General features: G+C 39.4%; 1 protein-coding gene across 2 annotated transcripts in view; it reads right to left on the bottom strand.

Moving 5' to 3' along the window:
• Positions 1-17,298: 17,298 nt before the first annotated feature.
• The window catches only part of prkx (protein kinase X-linked), a 42,420-nt gene continuing 33,728 nt past the window's right edge, over positions 17,299-25,990 (bottom strand). Inside the window, exons 7-9 of one of the 2 annotated variants that reach the window (XM_066705959.1) lie at positions 22,186-22,263; positions 21,044-21,193; positions 17,299-20,012 (exon numbers count right to left, since the gene is read on the bottom strand). In XM_066705959.1, coding sequence (XP_066562056.1) covers positions 21,068-21,193; positions 22,186-22,263 — 204 coding nt within the window. In that variant the 3' untranslated portion in view covers positions 17,299-20,012; positions 21,044-21,067. The remainder of the gene's footprint in view (positions 20,013-21,043; positions 21,194-22,185; positions 22,264-25,990) is intronic. The other variant, XM_066705960.1, reaches the window with a different exon arrangement.

The following is a 25,990-nucleotide window of genomic DNA, read 5'->3' as shown; positions in this document are numbered from 1 at the left end:
GTCTGTAAGATCAGCTATATTGCTTTCTGTGTGCTTTGGGGGTTTGGGATTGACTGAGATATGTATTTTTCAATGCTTTGGTAAAATTAAAGATACGTTTTCACTTAAGTGTATCATGTTGAACTTCTCTATTAGATCACAAACATTCCTTCCTATTAGTTTTCTTCTTCTGTTCTTCTGCATGGAAATAGATTTACAGCCACCACTGAGAATGTCATCATAACTTAATTAAAAACACACCGAATTAATTCTGAAATGTGTATCCATAAACAGTTCAGCGCTACATTGCTTTTTCAAACAAATCTTTAAAGGCTCAGCTGGGAGACTCTGCTTATATGAGTTCATAACTTCATATCGTCTTGTCACGTGTTCCTTTGATACAAACCCCAAACCTGTACCTGGCCAATATCGGTCCCGTATGACCTTTGACACGCAGACACTCACACGCAGTAAACATCAGAGTCATGTCTAAACAGTCTTCTCTGTCGTGTGAGTTTCCAGATAGGTGACATGAGTAGAGAAATAAATACAGTCGCCGTCTGTTAATAAGTAGCACAGCTGTGCATGGCTCTCGCTCTTAAGTATGGAGCACATCTGGAAAGTGGGGGGTCAGAAGTGAGCCAGATGGTGACTAAACCTCAATTTTAATGCATCTTTACAGTGTTAAAATGACCAACATCAAACCCAAGCCTGGAGAGCAATGTGTTTGAGAAACTGTTATTGAGACAATAGTCAGGAAATAATCATACAAAAGGTAAGAATCACCGTTGTCATCATTAGTATTATTACATATATTTTTAACTACCCTAGGGAAGGACAGAGATCTATAAGTCAAGACACAATCAAGGTAAATGATTTATTAATGCTGAATGCGAAATCGAAAACTTCTCAGCTAACATATTGGATGTCAAATGTGTGATTTCCTAAATATGTCATTGCCTGCCCTGGACAGTCGCTCGGATCAAATGTATTCAGATTGTTCATACAGACGGGAAAGAAGTTGATTTAAACTGAAGACTGAGTCCCCAACCGAAGAAGACTGATCTGAAAACAAAGATGCACCAATTTGAGCTTTCCTTTGAATTGTTTCCGAACCTCTTCAGTGAATATTCCACTTATTTTTTTTACTTTCACAAATATAATATCTGTGAAGAGCAGAAAGGAGAATTCCTGTCGGAGGATGACGGGTTAACATCTCATCTTGAGGAGTTTTGGTTTTTCATTCTGTCTTTCAGAAGAATACGTATTTAATTTCTGTTAGAGCTGTGGGATTAAAAGTATGAGAATAACTAGAGCAGTGTTTTGTTTTTCTTCTTCTCTGAAATGAGAGGAGCCACACACATCTTTAAAACATATTTTAAAAATCTGTTCCAAAACAAGAGAATTAACTAACAAGATAATGGTTAAAGGAGGCTAGACTTAATAATGAGAAAATTATCATTCAATACATTCTTGTTGTAAATGATGGTTTTGTTTCATACCCTAAAAATAACCGCATTGACTACAGAAATGGAGGACAATTAAATAAAACCGTAATATACGCCGTTACGAACACGTATTAACAAAAAAACAAACATAATATAGAGAAAATTATTTGAGAAAGGCAGAAAGGGAGGGGAATCTGCATCACTTCTTCTCAGACATGGTCAACAGCAACAATAGTTGAAAAAACGCACACAAAGAATAACACAAATAAAGTGAAGAGCAGTTTGGCGGAGATGCGCGCAGTCGTACATTGGTGTGGTAACTTTGGCGGTTGCCTGTATATAAAGATTCCTGTCCACCAGAATGTTTTTGATTATAAACCTTATTCTTCCACTTTAGATGTTTGTATTGATCAGTACAACACCCTAAATACCCTGTGAAAACAATTGAATGAATCTGGAAAGATATCATAGGTTGTGTAACCTATTTAAATTATAGGCACAAAGACTTTGTTTCTGCACAAACGTTGAGTGTGTGTGTGCCAGATGCACACAATCAGTGCCCAATACAAGTCCGTTACTACATAAGTGTTAGAGTATGGATAAGCATATGGAAATCTACTAGATGTACTATTACTAAAGACTTAAACAAATTTTGACAAGCTTTTGGACCAGCTGAAAGAAATCACTCCCAATTTGATTTTCATTTGTATCAACTTTCCTCCTCCTCCTCTTCCTTTAAGGCTCTTAAAAGCCGAGGCCTGCTGCCAGGAGTGGCGTCAAAAAGCAGGACACTAGATAAGAGTGAGGTAAGCAGGGGGGAATGCAACTTTCCACACGCCCCCACACAGACAATACTGTGGCTATTGTGCGCTTGGAGAGAGAGGGGCGTTTATCACCTCCTGCTTCTGGCAGCACGCGTCGCCAGTTTGGTAAAAACGCAGGAAACATTTTAAAACGAATCCACAAAATACAAATAAAGACATTAAGACACTACTGGGATTGTTATAGAAGTAGCATACACTGCTTGCATTATTTTGCATACCCCTATGATCTATTTTACTACTGTAGTTAGGTTACAATGCATCCCTTTTGAATACCTATCAAACCACAGGATTGGAAAGGCAGTTTTCTTAGTCTTGCTAAGGTTTCGATTTCAGTCTACCAACACCCCTGTATGTGCTGGTGTCAAAACGGCACAATCTCTCATCGCAGATTTACTGTTTCTGGACATCTGTTTCTTTCTGAGCCGTTAGCTGTGAACTATCAGGGATAAAGGCACGTCGTGGTTGAGACAGCACTTGTATTTCTTTCCCAGGTCTTCGATGCTGCTGTGCCAAATCTAGTGAATGAATTCTGTCAGAGTAAAAGATAATTTAAAAAGAATAAGAACGGTTATATATATGACAAGACTGACCAATGATCTGTCAGGTAACACAGGGGAGCTGCAGTCTGAGGGCTGTGAAAACCAAGTGGAAATATAAATGCATCATTCTGTCATGAGGCAACGTCTGCTGGTTAGATCAGCGCTTTCTGGGCCCTGTACTCTTGATGGTTACATTTCCAGACCCCGCCTGTCTAGTGCGGACAGAGCCTTCAATGTAGCTGTGTCTGACCTGTTAGTCAGAAGAGACCAAGTGCCATTGCTAAGGTTTCAAAGCAAACACTGAGCTAGATGTGATATTTCTAGGGTGATTGTGCACGCCACTGCAGGGTTAAAGTTGAAGACATTTGGAGATCTGAATCTGTCACTGGTTTCAAAGTATCCTATGAGTTTCTTCCAAGCACACTGAGCCGGGGAAGGCATCTGGTTACCTTTCATATTTATTTTATCATACTTAGTTGAGCCACTTTGCACCCTGGGGACCTTTTACGAAACAATAATAGTAATAATTAAAGCTTAATGAATTGGAATCTGTAACCCGACCAAAAGCCACAGCAGAAATATGTATGTAGAAAGAAAATGACCTCACAGCATCGCCTGGTTTGCGCTCAGCCTGCAAGTGCACCATATTATAAACTTTTAAACAGCAGTCTTAAAATAAACACAACGGTTCATGAATAAAACACCTTTTCCTAAATGCTGGCGTCATGTTGTTGGAAGAAGGGAGGACTTTTAGTGAAGCATTTAACAGCATAGGACTTTTTCAGTCGTGTAAAAAATATATTGAGGGAACTGGACTCGTTTCTCATTCATTTGGTGTTTTCAGAATTGTAGTTTTACAGGTAGAATATTCTGTTTTTTAGACATAATATAGTTGGTCTTTAAATAAAAAAATACAGACGAAACAGTCTTCATTTAATTGTGCATTCATTAACTAAATATATTCTTAATTTTCTTCATATTCCATTCCTTATTAAAGCCAACCAATAATTAAGAACCATCTGTGTTTAGAGAGAATTTTATGTGCATTCCAAAATATAAAACATCACATTTCATGCAGGAATTCAATGTTAATAATTGGATTTAAAAGTACAGGCTGCTTCCACTACGATTCTGTCTGTGGTATTGTGTTTATTCCCAGAATTGACAGTGTGTTTCTAAGGTAGCAACTCTTGATAAATGAAAAGAGAGGAATGACTTCTCAATTAATACACATCGTTCTTCAAACACAACAAATGAAGATCATTAAAAAAATATATATATACGGCACTAAATATAACTGCATTAGACAAGACATCTGAGTTGAGTTATTACCTGTGTGAAGCGCCGATTAAGAAAGGCAGAGAGAACCTGAATGCTTGTCAGGATAGTCAAGCTTCAAGCGCCAGTAAAGTGTTGACTGTAAACGTTTCCTCATGGGAACAACACAATACTTACAACTCTGCAGGAAAATGAGGCAGGTAGTTCCCTGAAGAGTTTTTGAAGTTTCCCAAAGTATTAAGACTTTTCATTCGAAAGTAATGGTCTATTAAAGTTGGTTTTGTTTCTTTCTTCCCTCCATACATGGTTTTGGATGTGTAACTATCTTCATAAGACTGGTTGCTGGCTTTTATTTGTATATGAATGTATTTATTTGTTGAATTGTGAAATTGTTTTAAATACTCTGTCTTAGATGTGGGTAAGATGAAGGTCAGTCCAGTTCAATGTTTTTAAGTAAAGTAAACCATTAAGGGAAACGCTACGTGTTTTACACCAAACCCCGAAGTTAAAATCTAACTTTAAGTTACCTGGCTCATTTTTTCTCTGCCCTCATAAAAATAGTTTGTTAGTTCTTTCCAGTTTTCACAGGAACTCTGTACGCCCTCTTTCCAAATCCCTTGCCAGAGTGAGAATTTTGTAATTTCCATTAGAAATTAGGCAATTATGATTAAGACTAGGAGTTTATCCTCAAAATGTTTCCTTTAATCACATTTTTAATCTCACTGGCATGGAGTTATGGTTTGCGCAATCACAGAGATGAAATTCAACATGTTTTTTAAACATTGCACACCTTTATTTTAATAGCGTATCATTTGCAACACCTTTAATGTATACCGACATTTATGCCTACAATGTTAACATTCATTTATAATGATTTTCACTATATTAATGTGCACAGAAATAAACAATTACATTTTGATAATGAATAAATAGCTCAATCTGTTTCTGGTCATAGACAGATCTTATGCAATGCCTTTGTTTTACTGAGTGCATTTGAAAATCTAGCCTAAAATGTTAAATATAGCAGACAATTACTCTTCTTTTATAGTATAGTATAGTATAGTATAGTATAGTATAGTATAGTATATGTTAATGAAAAATATGAAAAAGTTAACCATTGAATAACATCACTTCAGATCAAGGATGAGATTACTTTTGACCACAGCTGTATACAATTAAACAGAGATGATATCATTAACTTGATAAATAATGTAATATGCCTATTCAGTTTGACCAGTATTTATCATAATTGCTTGCAAGCAGCTTGGCAGATCATAGTGCATACAATATAGACACAAGAACTGTCAAGGAAAAATCTGCCAGTACATACCATTAAATGTTAATATTTAATTGGGGAGGGTTACTCAAACAATTTTAGAGGCCAATTCTGTGTCTTTTAACACCTATTTTACTTTTTTTGTATCAGCACTGGCATTCCTTTTTAGTCTTGATTATGATAGATAACTCTGTGCTGAGTCATGGTATTTACGGGTTCAAATTAAGAGGCTTCTGGGACTGGAAATTACCCGACATTATCTTGTCAAACTGATTGCCAAGCGCAGAGGCTAATATGTAAAATTCAGAAAGCTGGCATTGAGAAGAAGCACACAACCTGAAGCTGACCCAGTGTTTTACTGATAAACTGCTGATTTGCATTCAAGAAAACTGGCAGTTTATTGCGAGATCCGTCTCGGGAGATTACGGTTCACAACAGTTTCAATAAAACCTGCCAAAATAACAGAGACAGTCTGTTATGAGCAGTTCGTTAAGGCACTTGATACTGTCAAAACACTAGGATTTACAATATCCCACTACTAACACCAATAAAACAACAGCAACCAGTTATGCAGCTTCGTAGCATCTGGGACTTACGGTAAAACTGAAACAATCCATAATATAGTATGCTATGATCCTATAAGGGATTTTTAATGTGATAAACAAATGTTCTCATATAGTCACATAAATGTATCTTCATATACAGCTGGGAAAAGATGCAAAAACAACTGATAAATCTTGTCACGTCTACACATGCCAGTGTTGCTTATGATGTCACTAAAAACAAACGTTTAACAAGACATTCATTTATTCTTTATTACGTTTGAAGATGATCAGAAGTAATTAATTAGCTGTGATTGATCCTTTTAATGTTGCATTTTCAAAGCAGTCACATCTTATATGGTCTGGTTGATCAATGAAAAAAGATGTGCAACCACAAACACGTTTATTCAAAGAGTCATATGTTCATTATAAAACACACTATAAAAGTCACCTGGTTTTTGCTTTCAATATACCAGAAGTTTTGACCTCTACCTCTGTGTGTAGCTTGCTTAATGTTGGAGTAAAGGATTTAAAACTCATCATAAAACGTGGTTGGATTTTTTGTCAACAGCAGGAGTGAACATATGGTGCCGTTTAGGGAATTAAACTCTTGAGTCAAATCTCTTTGAAAAGCCTCTAACGATTCCACGAGTTCCTTGGTTCAGAAGCATTTGTATTTTGATTTATGCTCTTGGTAACTGTCATTTCATTCCAAAATATTTTTAGTTCACATCCGACCAGTTTACCAGACACGTCTCTGTGACCGTCTTTGAAATCCTGCCCAAATCAAAAATCTGTTTAAGTAAAGACTTCCTTTAAATTCTCGACCTGAGACAGTCGTGCATGGTGCCCTTTTCCTTTGGTACTTATTAACCTTTGACCTGCATACAGTAAAACTTCAGCACAGTTTGACTGGTACTCTATGTTGTTAAAAGAAACAACAACATGAAAAAACATAAATATTTAACCATTGAAAGTTTACTGTATTATACGGATAAAATGAAATAACACTAAAAGTATGAATTCTTTAACTGCTGTGAATGAACTGCAAGCCGCTGTTAATATGCAAAACTGCCGATTTTTGAAGAAAGTTAACAGTTAACACAATGCCAGATGAGGGTAAGCCCGAGGGTCAACCTTAATTGATCCTTCTTCTCTCTTTTTTTTGAAGATGGAAACCGAGCTCTTTAAAATCAGCAACCGTTTTCTACTTTCCCACAGTAAGTCTTCTTGTGAGGATGCAGTTGTGGTCGTTGAGGGCATCTGCCGGGACGTTTGAGGTGTCTTTGCCAATAAATGCTTCAGAATTACGTAACACCAAACAGATGTGTGTCCCATCAGCATGAATCGGCAGAAACACTGAACTGGGGCGGCCGAGTTGATTGAATCTGGCACTGGGGATCATCACCCTCTGCCCCCGGGAATGCCATGTCAACGAGAATGTCAATGGTCTGTAGGAGTTTGCTTTCCAAAAGTGGAAGGAGCTGATATATCAGGGCTCAGTAATGAGTTAGGGTTTTGTTCAGGCTTTTGTTTGTCTCTTTTAATTCACGGTATAGTAAATCCATACTTAATTTACCACATCCCTGCCCAGTATTCCCTAAACCCAGATCACAGATGCCGTGACCAACCCCACACCGTGTCATCATAAATAATTGAACAATCAATTACCAGGGTGCCCTTCCCAACAATCTCCCTAGAACAGACAACAAGACACTGGAGGACTTCTGCTGTCTTTAGATCTTCGTGGAAACCCCTTGGCTGGCAATGCTGAGTGACACACCTATATTCCACTAATACGGTTCAGGAAACATGTATCACATTAATTTTTTGGGACTCAGATATTAAAGTCACTGCATGAATAAAGCAAATATAGAACTATCTGATGAATAGTAATCCAGACGAGAGAAGTAGAGCTGCATTACAAAGGGTAATCTATGTGTCCACATTCATAGGCCACTAAAAGTAAACCCTCTGATAGAAAAAAAGGCCGACCAAACAGGCTGAACCAGGGAGGTAAGGGTCAGCAACAACACACAGAGCTGAGCGTTTCTGATGGCAAGGCTTGATCGTTAGGAAAACGGTTTAATTAAGAGCTTGTTAATTCCACACAATTTGTTTGAAGAGCAGAAGACACAGGGGTCACAACGCTGTGGGACGGGGCAACACTTTGCCACAGGAGGCAGTAGACATTCATCTCATATCACCCTGCTGTCGGTCGAGTCACAGGAGATTCGGGGTTACATTATAGACAGTGAGCCGTTTATCAAGATGGGAGTTTGAATGATAATACAGTCATCCTGTACAACACACAGGAGGTTTCTGAACCAATAGGGGGCTACTTAATAAGAGAGTGTACAAAGAACAGTGTGATCCTAATAAATAAGTAGATTTAAATGTTACTGCGATTTAATAGCAAAATAACTTAAGTGCAGTCTTTGCCGTATATATGTTGTAGTGGTCTGGTGTCTTGGAATACCCAGGCTCTTTACAATTTGTAACAGGTGGAAACAACAAGACTTTTTGTGTTCAGTGGTTTTGTGTGGTGTGTTTTTGGTTTTCAGCTGAAAGCTAACTTTCCGTGTCTGTATTTAACAGGAAATGACAACAAATCTGCAAGAAAGTGGAAAAACTTCTAAAGCTTAAAAATAGGAATGTCTCATTAATGTTCAAAAGCATAATAACTAGATAGAAACAAATATATCAACATAATCTATGGGTTATAAGTTTATAGTGCCTAAACATTTGTAGAAACATTATTAACATCATTCAAATCAATTTGGTGTTTCACATTTGCCTTAAGTGGCAGAGAAATGGCATCACGAGAAAATATATTTGTGTATGTTGTGTTTTAATAACTGAAAAGTTTAATTTTAATTTGTATTATTAGTTATTATTAAAAAAATGTAAGATATATACAATTAATGTATCATACCAAGGATTCAAACAGATTTAAACAGCTGTTAGCATAGCATCGCAGAATTGTCAGCGTTCTAATTTAATCTAATTCTCTATAATGTCGAATTTAGCAGGATAGTTTACATTAGAATTACTCCACACATGTATCAATTTGCTAATTACATATTACAGAAAGGGTCAATAAAGCTCAGCAGATAATTGATTTATTTTTACTGGAAGGGTTTACAGTTTTTGTGCAATAGGACTTGAGTGTTAAACAATATCAGATTTAGTTTTTAACCAATGACTTAACCATAACCACTGTGATGACAGGAGATTAATGCATGTATAGAAATTATATATATATATATATATATATATATATATACACACACACACACACACACACACACTCACCTAAAGGATTATTAGGAACACCTGTTCAATTTCTCATTAATGCAATTATCTAACCAACCAATCACATGGCAGTTGCTTCAATGCATTTAGGGGTGTGGTCCTGGTCAAGACGATCTCCTGAACTCCAAACTGAATGTCTGAATGGGAAAGAAAGGTGATTTAAGCAATTTTGAGCGTGGCATGGTTGTTGGTGCCAGACGGGCCGGTCTGAGTATTTCACAATCTGCTCAGTTACTGGGATTTTCACGCACAACCATTTCTAGGGTTTACAAAGAATGGTGTGAAAAGGGAAGAACATCCAATATGCGGCAGTCCTGTGGGCGAAAATGCCTTGTTGATGCTAGAGGTCAGAGGAGAATGGGCCGACTGTTTCAAGCTGATAGAAGAGCAACTTTGACCGAAATAACCACTCGTTACAACCGAGGTATGCAGCAAAGCATTTGTGAAGCCACAACACGTACAACCTTGAGGCGGATGGGCTACAACAGCAGAAGACCCCACCGGGTACCACTCTTCTCCACTACAAATAGGAAAAAGAGGCTACGATTTGCACAAGCTCACCAAAATTGGACAGTTGAAGACTGGAAAAATGTTGCCTGGTCTGATGAGTCTCGATTTCTGTTGAGACATTCAGATGGTAGAGTCAGAATTTGGCGTAAACAGAATGAGAACATGGATCCATCATGCCTTGTTACCACTGTGCAGGCTGGTGGTGGTGGTGTAATGGTGTGGGGGATGTTTTCTTGGCACACTTTAGGCCCCTTAGTGCCAATTGGGCATCGTTTAAATGCCACGGCCTACCTGAGCATTGTTTCTGACCATGTCCATCCCTTTATGACCACCATGTACCCATCCTCTGATGGCTACTTCCAGCAGGATAATGCACCATGTCACAAAGGTCGAATCATTCCAAATTGGTTTCTTGAACATGACAATGAGTTCACTGTACTAAACTGGCCCCCACAGTCACCAGATCTCAACCCAATAGAGCATCTTTGGGATGTGGTGGAACGGGAGCTTCGTGCCCTGGATGTGCATCCCACAAATCTCCATCAACTGCAAGATGCTATCCTATCAATATGGGCCAACATTTCTAAAGAATGCTTTCAGCACCTTGTTGAATCAATGCCACGTAGAATTAAGGCAGTTCTGAAGGCGAAAGGGGGTCAAACACAGTATTAGTATGGTGTTCCTAATAATCATTTAGGTGAGTGTATATATATATATATAATGTTATTCTTATGTCTACCTCTTATCGCTTATGTTGTAAGTCACCCTGGATAAGAGTGTCTGCCAAAAAATGATAATAATAATAATAATAATAATAATAATAATAATAATAATAATAATAATAATAATAATAAATATCTAAGAAGAATGACAAGTGAACAGTATCTGTTTGTATTTTTATATACCACAGAAGGGAAAACTTACCCGATGTGTCATAAAACTCAAGGCTTATATAATCTAAGTGGAGGGGCTGCTTATGACTTTTAAATTTCTCTCTCTCTGTCATGCTGTGTTCCCTGCTTCTGGCTGCTGTTTGAAGAAGAACAGAGACACACAAAGTGGTCCCTCAGCAGCCCCGTCACTCACCCCGCTGAAGAACTGAACAACGAAGTGGGCATTTGCACTCTTTTCTGTGCAGCCAACTAGAAAACATAATATGATATACACTCACCTAAAGGATTATTAGGAACACCTGTTCAATTTCTCATTAATGCAATTATCTAACCAACCAATCACATTGCAGTTGCTTCAATGCATTTAGGGGTGTGGTCCTGGTCAAGACAATCTCCTGAACTCCAAACTGAATGTCTGAATGGGAAAGAAAGGTGATTTAAGCAATTTTGAGCGTGGCATGTTTGTTGGTGCCAGACGGGCCGGTCTGAGTATTTCACAATCTGCTCAGTTACTGGGATTTTCACGCACAACCATTTCCAGGGTTTACAAAGAATGGTGTGAAAAGGGAAAAACATCCAGTATGCAGCAGTCCTATGGGCGGAAATGCCTTGTTGATGCTAGAGGTCAGAGGAGAATGGGCCGACTGATTCAAGCTGATAGAAGAGCAACTTTGACTGAAATAACCACTCGTTACAACCGAGGTATGCAGCAAAGCATTTGTGAAGCCACAACACGTACAACCTTGAGGCGGATGGGCTACAACAGCACAGGACCCCACCGGGTACCACTCATCTCCACTACAAATAGGAAAAAGAGGCTACGATTTGCACAAGCTCACCAAAATTGGACAGTTGAAGACTGGAAAAATGTTGCCTGGTCTGATGAGTCTCGATTTCTGTTGAGACATTCAGATGGTAGAGTCAGAATTTGGCGTAAACAGAATGAGAACATGGATCCATCATGCCTTGTTACCACTGTGCAGGCTGGTGGTGGTGGTGTAATGGTGTGGGGGATGTTTTCTTGGCACACTTTAGGCCCCTTAGTGCCAATTGGGCATCGTTTAAATGCCACGGCCTACCTGAGCATTGTTTCTGACCATGTCCATCCCTTTATGACCACCATGTACCCATCCTCTGATGGCTACTTCCAGCAGGATAATGCACCATGTCACAAAGGTTGAATCATTCCAAATTGGTTTCTTGAACATGACAATGAGTTCACTGTACTAAACTGGCCCCCACAGTCACCAGATCTCAACCCAATAGAGCATCTTTGGGATGTGGTGGAACGGGAGCTTCGTGCCCTGGATGTGCATCCCACAAATCTCCATCAACTGCAAGATGCTATCCTATCAATATGGGCCAACATTTCTAAAGAATGCTTTCAGCACCTTGTTGAATCAATGCCACGTAAAATTAAGGCAGTTCTGAAGGCGAAAGGGGGTCAAACACAGTATTAGTATGGTGTTCCTAATAATCCTTTAGGTGAGTGTATATTACTAATATGATATATATTACTGAGAAATCAATAATTAAATATGGTGAGTTAGGGAGAAAAGTACTTCCCTTTCCCGTGTCAAAGTTATGACTTGGAAATACTTCAAAAGGAGCAATCACTATGTGTATCACACTGAACATGTAAAAGAGAAGGAAAACCAGAGTTGTCTGAGGAGATTAGAAAGAAGGTCCTACAAGACCATCTCTAAAGAGCTTGATGTTCATGTGAGCACTGTTGCCAATATTTAGACATTTAAGGCCTATGGGACTGTAGTCAACATCCCTGGACGTGGCCGCAAGAGGAAAATTGACCCAAGAATGAAGAGAAGGATTGTTCGAATATTGGAGACAAGCCACAGTCCTTCTGGGAGAATGTCCTGTGGACAGATGAAACAAAAGTAGAGCTTTTTGGTAAATCACAACAACTCCATGTTTAAAGGAAAAAAAAATGAAGCTTTCAAAGAAAAGAACACACAATCCCTACCGTGAAACACGGAGGAGGCTCACAGATGCTTTGGGGTTGCTTTGCTGCCTCTGGCACTCGGGCACGATGAACTCAGAAGACTATCAAGGCATTTTGGAGCGAAACATACAGCCCAGTGTCAGAAAGCTGTGTCTCAGTCGCAGGTCATGGGTCCTCCAGCAGGATAATTACCCAAAACATACCTCAAAAAGCACCCAAGAATGCATGAGAAGAAAACATTTGACCATTCCGAAGTGGTCGTCTGAGTCCTGATCTAAATCCCATTGAACATCTGTGGAAAGAGCTGTAACTCGCAGTTGGGAAAAGGCCCCCACCAAACTGAGAGAACTGGAGCGGTTTGCTCAAGAAGAGTGGGCCAAACTATCAGTTGAGAAGTGTAGAAATCTCATTCAGATCTACAGACAGCGCTTGATTGCAGTTATTGTCTCTATAGGCTGTGCAACTAAATATTAGGTTAAGGGTCCCAATATTTTTGTCCATGCCATTTTAATTTGTTTTACTATATAAAGTAATATGTTACATCATGAATCAAAAGCAAAGTTTCTGTTCTATTGAATGTGAAATAATGAATGGTGGATACCAAATACTTTTGTCAATTTCTACTTAGTTCAGTGAAAATTGTGATTTTTTTTTTTTTTAAGTGGCAGGGTACCAATACTTTTGGCCACGTCTGTACATAGCGTCGGTCTGGCATCGTCTGACCGTGTCTTGAAACAACACCAACTAAGGATAAAACAGCTGTACAGGGTGAAGGAGATTAGGTTCCAGTACGAACAGGTAAGGGTCCAGCAGGGTAATGCATCTCCTTACACTATTTAATTGCAGACCCTTGGAATGGCTAAACGTGTTCATTTGGTGTTTCTCTCAGTCTGGCAAAGACTGACAGGGTCTTCAAACGACACCAACAAAGAATGTGCTCAAGTGAGTGAGAAAAACTATAAAACACAATTATGTAAATCAAAGGATTGATGTTTCTACAGGGTGTTCCTGTCTGTTTAAAGTAAATCATTGGGATTTTTGGATATTTCCAGCAAATGGGACTAGATTTTATATATGATCTGTTGGCATCTGTGCCTGAACTTTATTGTCTTAACATTTAAATCTATTAGTGGCTTATAGTATAGTGCTGTTAAAACTTGATAAACCAAACCCAGCAAAATCATACAACTCGAAATTGACACGAACAGTTATTGAAGCCCTTTCTACAGCACAGGGGATGTGTTTTTAATTAAGACATCTCTTCTGGAACGCTGCGTGTCACATTGCCTGTCATGTCGCTGTTGTGTCTGATGTATCCATATCGTTGCTGTCTTTTATTCAGCGCATACTAATGAGTTAATTTAGTTTCTGTCACTGAACAGCTGGCTTTAGAAAATGATAGCAATACAATTCAAAGCAACATTCTCCTATTGTACAACTACAGTGTAAAAAGTATTGCCTGATAGATACTTTTATAACCCGACAGATATTTTACCTCATGCATATTTATTTGCTGTTGAACTTCTGGATCCTGGCTTTTCGCTCTTTAATCAATGCAAGCAGTAGCAGCTCCTCTGGGTATCTGTGGGGATTCAGAGCCATTTGGCCAGCCTGGCAGGATGGTGCTGTTTATCACAGAGACAAAGCGTGTCGTTATCAGCAGTGGCTCTTAGCTCCATGTTTACGCTCTTCTCGGCGTCGATTACAGCGCCTGGGCACTGATTACAGGAAAGTCAGACCAAGGGGACGCTATGCAGAAGAAATGGCTTGTGTTACCAGACAGTAGCACATTGTGTAGCAGATGAGCACTGCTTCATTAGAGCAAGCTACACGGAAATAGCGGTTTCTGTAACACTTTGTTACAATTATAATAATGTGGCAGTGGTTTTGGATGCACTTATTTTTAACAGATTCTTATTGCTTAAATTGTTGGCATTATCCACCGTAATTCCTGTAAAGTGCAGCTCGACACCATCTTGTGACTTTAAGTGTTGACGGCGTTCCAATAATTGTCTAGATCCGCGCCTCTCTTATTTCTTCAACCGTTGGTTCAAAAGGTCAGCAGGACACGGGGAGGCAGTTATGCTGGGGGTGTCAATGGAAACTTTTCATAGATTAATGTCGTTTGGTCGAAAAATCTTGCAAGGGAAAGGTTATTTTTGCCATAAATCAACAACGTTTCTGAATACTTTCTATGAATGTGTTTCTCAGGATCTTAAATGAATGACAACTCGATGTCAAAAAGCGACCTCGGTCATTGACAGCAGCACAAGGTCGTACCATGTCTATGAATTAAAGCTGGATAAAAGCTCAAAATAGTAAATGGACTGTCAAGATCATGTTAAATACAAAAGTAAAATCTGAAAAAAAAAAAAAAAAAAAAGTATTTTTTAATGCTTTCAGTAAATGCATATCGCACACATAAATCCTTCCTGTTTCACTGTAATGTGCAGCTCAGTCTGAATGCAGTTGTATCCTGAGGTAAAATCATAGCCAACTAGCAGAATATATGGTAAAGTAGTTTAGTCTGTATGAAGCATGTTGTGTCTCTCAGTGCAGTGCAGCATAAATCAAGATATATACAACACTGCCATACAGCGCAGGACGGCTATCTTTAAAACAACACACCTGGCTACTGTAAAAGGAACCAAATGCACAAACCAACTGCATATATTAAATCACTGAGAAGGGATATCCTAGGTTGAGGCAGTCAAATCTGCTATCTGAATCATACATTACAAAATGTGTGTGTATGTGTGTGTGTGTGTGAAGGGGGTGATACAAGTCCATATTTTGACATTTAAGCAAATCCCCAAAAGAGCTGTGGCCCATTGCTAAAGGTGGTGAGGTGTCTGCTAAGATATTCTCACAGGAATGAGCCTGGGGAGATCAGGGGTTCCCTCAACACACACCCAGGCATTTAAACATAAAAATCTCAACCTGCGTTTCATTCAGGCATAAAACAAAACCACGGCAATTCAGGTCACATTCAGATCTGTGGAATGGGTTTCCCGTTCTCTCTATTGCCAAGACTGAATAGATTATCATTTGCAATACTTAAAACCAAGTGTACGGTACAGAAATAATTGGGATATAAGGTTGAGATGTGATGCAAACTGCACTGGAGGTTTTTGGACCTAAAGTAACACAAACTGGGCCCCTTTTTTTAGACCAACTTCGGACCACTTCAAATTGTAGGCTGTGTTTATTCGTGGAGCAGCCCAAGCTTAATTTACAGGATACGTTACACCAGAAAAACACCCGAGGGAAGAATCACGACAAACATCTGATACCCCTGGTAGACCAACACATGCGGTGCCAGCGAGCGAGACACTGCAGGAGTCTGCTGATCCGCAGCCGTGTTCACGTGTCCTACATACATTTGTTCTGATGGGAATTAAGACCAATGACAAAGACAAGGAACAGTATTGCTTATAAGAGACCTACAGGTGCAGAAAGATGCCATTTATACTTTGAGTCTAATCCCTATTCATTCTGCAATTAGGGAAGCAGTGCAATGGTACTAATGGAACAGATTGAAACTTAATTTTTTTTATGAATGTAAAGGCCTTGGACTCACAGACATCAATAGAAACATCCGATAGGCAATATAGAGTGGTTAAGGAGGCTGACGAAGACAACTGTAGAGAAACTCAAACAACACCGGCCTGACTGTCCCTGGCTGCACATGCATTCATCAACCAAAGAAACAAACATGTTTTAAGAGCACATTCCTATAAGCAATGCATAAGATGATGCCATTGTGGGCAGCAATGTATTCCCCCAGCAAGACCGAGGATGCTCCAGAACCCAAATTAATGTAATGTGACCAGCTACTTAAATACATATACAACACTGTGGTTTGGTGATTTTTGTCAAAATTAAGGTTAGATCAATTTAGTGATCCTGAATACAAGGACAGCATTAATAAATTACTTCAGCATCCCTTGCTTTAGGGAATCTTTGCTCCCCTTCCCCAGTTTTAAGTTAAAAATGGGATAAGAAAGAACGGCTTTTGAATTCTCAGAGCATTTTCAACATTGCTATCTCTCTGGACTTTTATGCTCTCATCTAAAACAATAACAGAAATGCCATCAACATGATTAGAGTAATTGAATGATGAACTAAGAAGCGAAGCCAATGGCCTTCAGCTGTCAAGTCTATACCCTCTCTGGGGCACAAACTGGGATATGATCAAACTGAAGGCTTTTAAAAATGGGCAAAACCAGACGGAGTACGAGGCATAATAGCTTAAGTGCTTCTTCTGTAAAGAAAACCATGTGTGGAAAAACAAATGTTTCCAGTGCTCACGATAAGGGGACAGACACACAGATACACACACACACACATATACATAGAAACATACATATACACACATACATACACACACACAGGCTTGCAGGGGGTTAAAGAGCTGGTTGAACAAAGACAGAGGCTGGGGGTAGAAGTCTTGGAAATCTGTGCAATCCCGATTCCTTCCCACGACAGTGGAAGTGAAATTACACCTGGACCGCTGCCACCTCTGATGGGGGATCATATTAATTATGCTACATTTTCATTGAAGGTGATGGTAGCTGGGTCTCCCTCAAACAGAAACTAAAACGTGACAACAATACATATATATTGTTTTCTGGTTCACACACAGTATTTTATTTTAAATCACACTGTGGGTTTACAGAGTAGACTGGCTCTATGGAATACACACACAAACACACACTAAAGAAAACATCCACATTCAATGTTTAGAACATTTTTTAATGATTTGAACAAACCGTATTATTAACCAAAAAGGAAAGTATTTACTGAAGGCTTTTAGACATCAGGGAGTCCCATATTGCGTCCCTTAGAGTTAACACTCACACACAACTAAACAAATGTGCAGTATACAAATGATCTTCTTCCAAGACCGCCCCGTCCATGGACTCAAGTACCATCCCAGGATGGTTTCCTTGCCGTTACTGTCAGTAGTGTTTAATCACACACTAGTCCCGGGGTGCAGATGAAATTGCGGAGTATCGCAGGTCTGAAAGCATACAGATTGCTCTGCGATAGTTCGTGATGCAGGTGTGAGTGAAGAAAGCAAGGTCACCAGAGTTCCCAGTAGTAACGGCTGGTGCATTTGATTGCAAATCCTATCGTAGCGACTTTAACACTAATATTGTAGATCCAAACAGGAGTTGACACAGTGAACGACGTGTGGGTGCTTCAAGGCAGGCATTTACGGAATATATTTGTAGATTTGCGTTGGTTTTAAACTCTGTTCCCCTGTAAACTGGATTTCAAGTCAGTTCTGCACCAATTCTTTCATACTAACAGTCCTCAATCGCTCGTCCACTTCTTAAAATCACCTGGAAACTGCATTTAAGTGCAACTACATTCGCGTTCCAGTTACACCAGTAGTTATGGTCATTGATCTCGAAGTGTCAGTAGCACAAAACTAACTTTTTTTTAACAGCACTTTTCAAAGCATGCATCCAGTCGTTAAGCGTAGCCATGGATTACATTCGGGATGGTCTGAACTATCTGAAGTACACAGAGCAAAATCACCACCTTGCGAGGACAGACCGATACAAATCTGAGATCATTGTGGTGAACATAGTAACTGAACATGACAGCTGAGGTTAAGGCAAAATAATTCACTCTGAAAGGAGATTTTATTCTTCAGTGTGTTTTGGAAGAAGTGACATTTCTATGGGAGAAAGACCTATGATTTTACAGGACTAGGAGAAGATGATTCTTACAAGTAGTCTAAGTAGGTAACACTGATTCAAGCCACACTTTGAGATACACACAGTTTGGAAAGAATGGCAGTTCAATAAAAGATTAATTCAGAACACAAACATAAGGCATTGGTTAAGGGTGAGAAAACAAACAACCAAACATTGTCTCCAGCTCGAATGGTACAAAAATACCATTATTTGTTTTTTGCTAGAAAAAAAAACACACAAAACAAAAAACATACAAATAAAATACCTTAACCTTTTGGAGATTGGAAAATTGCTTAAAATGGGGGGGAATCCAGGGCACTCTGGTCAATTCTTTAATGCTCATTATGTCACACAAACACACACAGATAAAATGAAAAATAAAATAAATAATAAAAGAATATGTGGCGTGTCGCTATTAAACAGCCGAAGGACCGTCCTTCACCGCCACATACACAGCGCCTCTTCTGTGAGACCACTGCGACACTTTTAAAGCTTTGCAGATGTGGATGTGGTGTTCGTCGTGTCAGACACTTTATAAATCAAGAACACCTGTTGTTTTCTGGACTCCAGCACTGATAATTGGTCCACAACAGCTTAATTACACAAAACCTAGAGACACACACAGGCTGACCACTTCCTGCTTCGCTCCATTACAAACGCACTACGTTGTCAACACAGGGAACTGGTGCATCTGAGAATGGACAGACGGTGAACAAGCAGGCATCTGAGCAGACCGTTTTAAGAGGTGAATCTTGCCGACAATTTTAGCTTCAAAGTCGTATCGATAATGAAAGTCTGGGTTACGAGCCCCACTCGGTTTAGAGAGACCGTTTCTTCCCACGTGCAACACAGGCGTGTCGAGGTCAGAAGTCACAAATACGCTCAGAGTGGGGCTGCAAAAGTCACCCTCCCCTGAAGTTTAATTTCCAAACCACTGCTTTCTCTGACTTCAGCCATTGTTAATAATATTCCTTAGAGAGAGAAAGTAAGGCCACATTTCACAGCAAGTGCTCCAATTCAGCAAAACAGCGTTCACCCTTACGTCTTGTGCCAACAAATAAGACCAGGGTCGTATTGGAAGTGTTTAACGGAAGCAGTGCTTTTTTTTGTACGTTACACGCTTTCAGAATGGTTAAATAAAGACAGAATCCCTCTTTTCAAGAAACCTGAAATAAATAAGGGCGGACGCACGGGATTCGCAGGATTATTCAGATCGTTATCGACGAGGGAACCCTAGTGGCCAGCGAAGGATTTCTACAGTGATGTCAGAGTTTGATATGCGTGTCACAGATAAAATCTCTGCTCCAAACCGAAGCGAAGGCTCATCGCTTCAGAAACCAAAGAATACATGAGACTCAGCCACTCTTGTGCTTGGTACCTCTCCCCTGCAATATATACACATTCAGCAAACCTGCAGACATTAAAATGTACAACTCGCTTACAAACCTAGAGGTAAAACGTCATGAATTTCCTATTTTACGTGAAATAAAAACTTTCCACACCGAAACAAAAGTTATAAAAAACAAAACGATGGTTTGTACATTTTTACAATTGTTCTTAGTGTAACCATTTTCCTCTTCGTCACATAAACGACAATGGCAAAATAAAAACGAACGCGGTGTTTTGGTATCAGGAGGACCTTGGATTGTTGCATATATTAAGAGGCTCGGGGGTTGAGGGGGCCGAAGGACACCGTGCTTCTGCTGGAGCCGTTTCCTCTGGCCAGGAAGTCTTCATCTGCTGGAATAAAGGAGGTCGTGAGACTTTGGCCATTTTCTAGAAAGTAGTGATGATAACACTAATAAGCAAAACTAATCACAAAACAATTAGCCCAGCATTTGAATAATATCTTCAACCCCAGATAATTCACTCTAATCCTCAAAAAATGAACTAACCCTTTGGTTATTGAGATCACTATCAGAAAATGTATGTATAGACCAACATTTAGGATGGACTGTAACACAAACACATGTTGTGATGGTACCAGGGGTATAAGACTGGGTTCAGTCAAGTATCCTGACAGATGAGTGAAACACAAACCCAATTCGTCACTCTGTGCCTAATTCGCCGATTATAACCTCTATGAGAAGTTAGCAAGTCCGTTCAGGCTGTGGCTGTCCTTCACTCGTTATTGTTGCACAGCAATAAACTGTCCTGAACTTCACATTCACCATTTATACGACAGGCTTCGATAGTCTAGACTTGTTTAAGACTTTGAGAAATATTCTGCACGAGGAACAGCTGTCTACTGTGCAGCAACAAAGGATTGCATAATAATAGTGTGTCAAGCATTTTCAGCACTCAGCGGAAGACTTTTTTTTTTTTAACAGGTGATGATTAGTATCAGTAAAACCCTGAATAATGTACTAATAAACCACATAGTCCTCTGTAAAATGCGTAAAAAGTGAGAAATGCTCTCAATAGATAAATAAACAGGTGATTTACAACACAATTGGAGGGATACATGATACTACAGGAGATTTTATTCAAGATGAAGACACTCTCGAAACAATGCGTCTTTATGTCTATGATGTCATAACACTGCAGTGTAACAATTCAGTGTTTTGGCTGAGTCTCCACCCCCCGTCCTCCTGCAGGTTTCAACATGGCTGTTAACACTGATGTGCATTTATACTCACAGTTACTATAACACAGACTAATGCCATCAGATACATCAAGTGCACAGCTGCAAACCGAGAGCAGAAATAAATTACAGGCAAAAAACTGGTAAAAAGAGAAAAACAAGGCCGATAAAAACTGTGTTTACTTACAAGGTGCGCGTCTCACAGTGCTGATCAGAAGTTCTTGAATATCTCTAGATCCTTAGGCGGGACGGGGGGCTCCTTCTTCCACTCGTCCTCTGGATATGCTTCAAAGTTTGACGTATCGCCGTCATGAGATACCTTGGGTACGATCGGTGGCTGGAAATGATATTAGAGAGAGAAATAACAGCTAATGAAGAACAGATTTCAAATCAGGGTGGCTAATGAACTGCAGATCTCAAAACAAACTCGAACACTGGAGTGGGAGGCGGGGGAGAAAATGGGAAAATGAGAAAAATGCGGAAAGTTTAGGTTGGCCTAGAAATCCTAAATAGATAAAGAACAGATAGCTAAGATAGATCATGTGCAGAAGGATAGTTTTGGGCAGCTGTAAGTCCTGTGTCTGATTTAGATTTTTGTTATTATTATTTTTATCAGTTTCATCGGAACAGATTATATTTTTAGTATTGAAAACGATGGGAATATTGGTACCACAAAGGGAAACAAAAATGACTAGTATACTATGCAGACTAACTTCAGACAAGTCTTTCAGCAAGAATAGCTTGAGTTTCAGTCCGATTTACTATTGACAATCAACAGACTTAGTAAAGATATTGGTTGAAACAAGTAATTTAATTCTCTATGGACAGAAAGCCAATCACTTCGATAGATCTAGTGTGAAAGTCAAAAACTCAGACGAGGGAGATGCTAAGATGCTTGTCCTTTATTTTCACCTGGAACAAAACAATGACATGACAATCAGTTACCAATATGAGGTTGTGTGACGTTTTTAAAAACACACGAAACACCGATGAACTTACATTTCTGAGAGCATATTGAAACCATTCTACGAAATGCAGGAGCGTCTGGGGTTTTTATGACTTGTACATGCCAAAGAAAGGAACATGGTTTTGCTTACATTAAAGTACGTTGAGTAGCAGTAGTATGAGCTAAAGAAAAAAAAACTCCAATGCGCTAATTAGTTTCAGCTCCAATGTGTTATTAATCGTGTTGTTTTTATTGGCAGCATCGTGCCCGTGCTGAAACCTCACCGCGGTTTCTGTGGGCGTCACCTCTGCACTCGGTCCCTCAGACCTCTGAGTCACATGACTATCATACACCTCAGAAAGTCATCTCACAGTAAAGCTCACCTTCAGTTTTCGCTGAGGAACGGCATCCCAGTCTATAGACTTAAACCATCTGTGTTTCTTCACATCATCTGCTCCGTTCTGGGAGAGAAAGAAAGTGGAAAACTTTAATCCGGCTCGTATGATCCCCATGACATCATTGGATTTGAGCTCCAGCCAGGTAAAGCTCTGAAAGCACTCGCCGCCCGACTCTGGGACGATTAGTTTTCTGGTTGGCAGTGTACGGTGGCTGGTGTAAGACAAAAAACACAGAAGAAACAAAGGTCTTCATTATCTCGTGCAGCAGCATTTGATACCACGGTCTTTATTTAGACTAATACTTATCCCTATAGATAATGTATGCACCTTTACTCACACTCTGTTTTTTGGTTTGCATCATGTTTGCTGAGTTCAAAAGAACAGGCACAGCACCAGGTTAATGACAGATGACTTCCACAGTTAACCTGACCTCCTTTTCATTTGATATTTTGCCTGGGATTCATCATCTGTCCCACATTTTGGACACTACAAATACAGATCCCTATTGTCTCCTGTATCTGTTCTATTTCAATGCATTTTAATTTTGTTTGCAGGCTATTGAGAGGTATTAAGAGCATAAGAAAGTGTCCAATCGAGAGGAGGCCATTCACCCCATCGTGCTCGTTTGGTGTCCATTAATAACTAAGTGATCAAGGATCCTATCCAGTCTGTTTTTGAATGTCCCCAAATTGTCTCTTCAGCCACATCGCTGGGGAGTTTGTTCAGATTGTGACGCCTCTCTGTGTGAAGAAGTGTCTCCTCTTTTCTGTCTTGAATGCCTTGAAGCCCAATTCCCATTTGTGTCCCTGCTATCACTCTCAGTATCACTCTCTTCCTCCCTCATTGATTTATTTTTCTGATTATGAAAAAGCTGGGCTGTAAAACAAGCAAGATTCTTGTGCCAGCGAGTTTGCAGGACATGGGATCTGTTGTTGTCCTGCTCAACCAGCATTGTGTCATCGAACAGGACTGACAGCGCCACCCCGGCCAGTGCGTCTCATTCCTGACATCTGTAGTTGTGTGTGTGTGTGTTTGTGTATGACGGCAAATGATGCTTTACATAACGAGTTTTGTTGCAGCGTTATTCAGAAGCTATCTGTGCTGGAATAACATCAGGCAGAAACGGGGGAACCACACAGAGAACAACATATGCAAATGTAGATGAAACAATCTACTGTGTAAACATTGAGGAAGACTCGTGGTTTGAATACTTTACCAGGGAAGATAACCTTTTGGAGAACCTCCACCGGGTTACCTCAACAGTGTCCATATTTTGCATAAGTTGTTTTCTCCCAGTGTGCCTAACTGTGCCCATGCTAGGGTTTGAAGACACTGTATGCATTTTTAACAGAGCCGTCTGCGTAAACACAGCTGTTATCTGGTGTTAGTTAGGACGTATAGTTACAGTCAAATCATCCTCGACTCTCGACTTATTCCACCCAAAAGACACGATAAAATAACATGGCTGCAGACAAAAACATCTACGCACCGCCAGATGTGCAATCCCTCAGAACCTGTGATCTTTTCGGACCTGAAGAGCCCGTCGGGAATCCAAGATTAGGTTAAAATGACTAACAATAATAAAACCTTTAAGGAAACTGTGATGTGTGAACATGTTGCAGCTAACCAGGCCCAAGTAGGGGCTTTTGTCCCACAAACCACAGTTTCATGAAATAAAACCGCTATTGAGGTGAAGCCATTTTGTCCATTCATAAAGTTGGTATCTTTTAACTTGGCTTGCGACAAATCTGACACCATATCTCCACATTGAGAGGCTATCTATGGACTTACAGGACTGGAAATGCCATTGGCAGCACATTAGCATTCGAGACAGAAAACAGGAGACACTTCTTCACACAGAGAGGCGTCACAATCTGAACAAACTCCCCAGCGATGTGGCTGCAGAGACAATTTGGGAACATTCAAAAACAGACTGGATAGGATCCTTGATCACTTAGTTATTAATGGACACCAAACGAGCACGATGGGGCGGATGGCCTCCTCTCGATTGGACACTTTCTTATGTTCTTATGTTCCTATTCAATTATTGATATTAGTGTATTGGTACAAAACAATATCATAATAATACAGAAGCAAAAAATAAAGTTTATAAATCCAAGAGTGAACAGAAAGATATTCATACATTTGGTAGTTGGAGTTAAAGTGTCAGCCTAAGGGTTGAAAAATAACAAGTTTCAAACATTTTCATAAAACCACAAGTATTCTGTGACAACGAAATGGGACGTGTTATTGCAGCACATGAAACTCAACACTGCTCAAATGTGTTGTCTGGCCTTATCTATTCAAAACAGGAGAGAGAAAAGAGAGAGAGAGAGACAGAAAAACAAAAAAGACGAACAGTGAACTATTTTCTCTCTCCCCGGTGTCACACAGACCAAAGTCGTTTTTCTCCAGGGTGCTTCCTTCTCCAATAAAACCCTTAATGTCTCCTGCTTAACTGGAAACAAATGCTATCAGACAGCCGAGCAGAGTGCCGGATTCAACCCACAGAGCTCAATACACTGTTATCAACACAGATCCTTTTCATACACACCACACTTTGCTGAAGCTATTCTGGATCTCTGTACTTTGTAAATACATAAACAAACATTCCAGAAACACTGTTTCAAAGCTCAGGGTTTGGGATTGCTGCCAAAATAATGGATATATCAATAGTGATCTGTTAATACCAAAGCCTATTCACTCACAATGCATGAGCTAATGCAGCGCTTAACATTAATTTCATAACGAGATAAATGGCTCATTATTTATCCCGAGTTTGGGATTGTCATAAACGTAATTCTGTGCCAGAGGCTTTCCAAAATCGACAGAATAATAATTTTGTGATCAAGCAACTTCCAAATAAACAGGGTGACTCTCTGAGTGCTTTGATCAAGTGCAAGTCCAATAAAATTGAATTAAAGTTCCTTAATCTTAATGGGAAACACACACAGACGTACATATATTTAAAAAGCCTGACAGATTTCAACTTTTAAACTCGCAGGATTAAAAAAAATCTGAAGCACTATATGGGCTATATATAATTATTATTTTAACAAATTTCACAGGTGCAGACCATTAAATATTTTTAGGTGACTCAAGCGGTCAATTGGCATTACACATTTTGAAAATTGTGAAACAAATAAGGATAAAATAAAAAAAGGTTAATGATTAAAATTACAATTACAATAGGAAATTAATTTAATGAAGCCAAAAGAGCACTTAGAATGGCTCAGGTTATATTTACATTTCAGATTTCAATGCTTATGCCAGTTCATATGATTGTAATAAATAAAGAACAACACCACCACAAAACAATATTTGTAATAAACAGCATGTCTATACGCATTTGTGCAGCAATTTATTTGATGAAAGTAATCACTAAAGCAGGGGTTTTCAAACTGTTCCTGGAGTACCCCCTGCACTGCTGGTTTTTGTTCCAACATAGGTCTTAATTACTTAATTGAATGGTATATTGCTTTGTTAGGTCAATTAAGGATTCAATTAAGCAATTAAGACCTCAGTTGGTACAAAAACCAGCAGGGCAGGGGCTACTCCAGGACTGGTTTGAAAACCCCTGCTCTAAAGTATAATAGAGTCCTTGTTAATCAATAAGCACATTTTTAATTGTCAAACTCACTCATGGCTCTGATGATAGTCAAACGCACAAGTTAATCGACAATCCTGTGACCTTTAACCCGACAGAACGCAACTTTGGCTCAAAAGCTGTTGAGTCTGGGACGGATTGAAAAGCAACGGTTGATCGCCGAACGGACCTGGTGCCGAGTTG

This window comes from Amia ocellicauda, chromosome 6 (genome assembly GCF_036373705.1).
Source record: "Amia ocellicauda isolate fAmiCal2 chromosome 6, fAmiCal2.hap1, whole genome shotgun sequence".
NCBI classification, from domain to species: Eukaryota; Metazoa; Chordata; class Actinopteri; order Amiiformes; family Amiidae; genus Amia; species Amia ocellicauda.
This window is presented reverse-complemented; position numbering and strand designations above follow the sequence as displayed.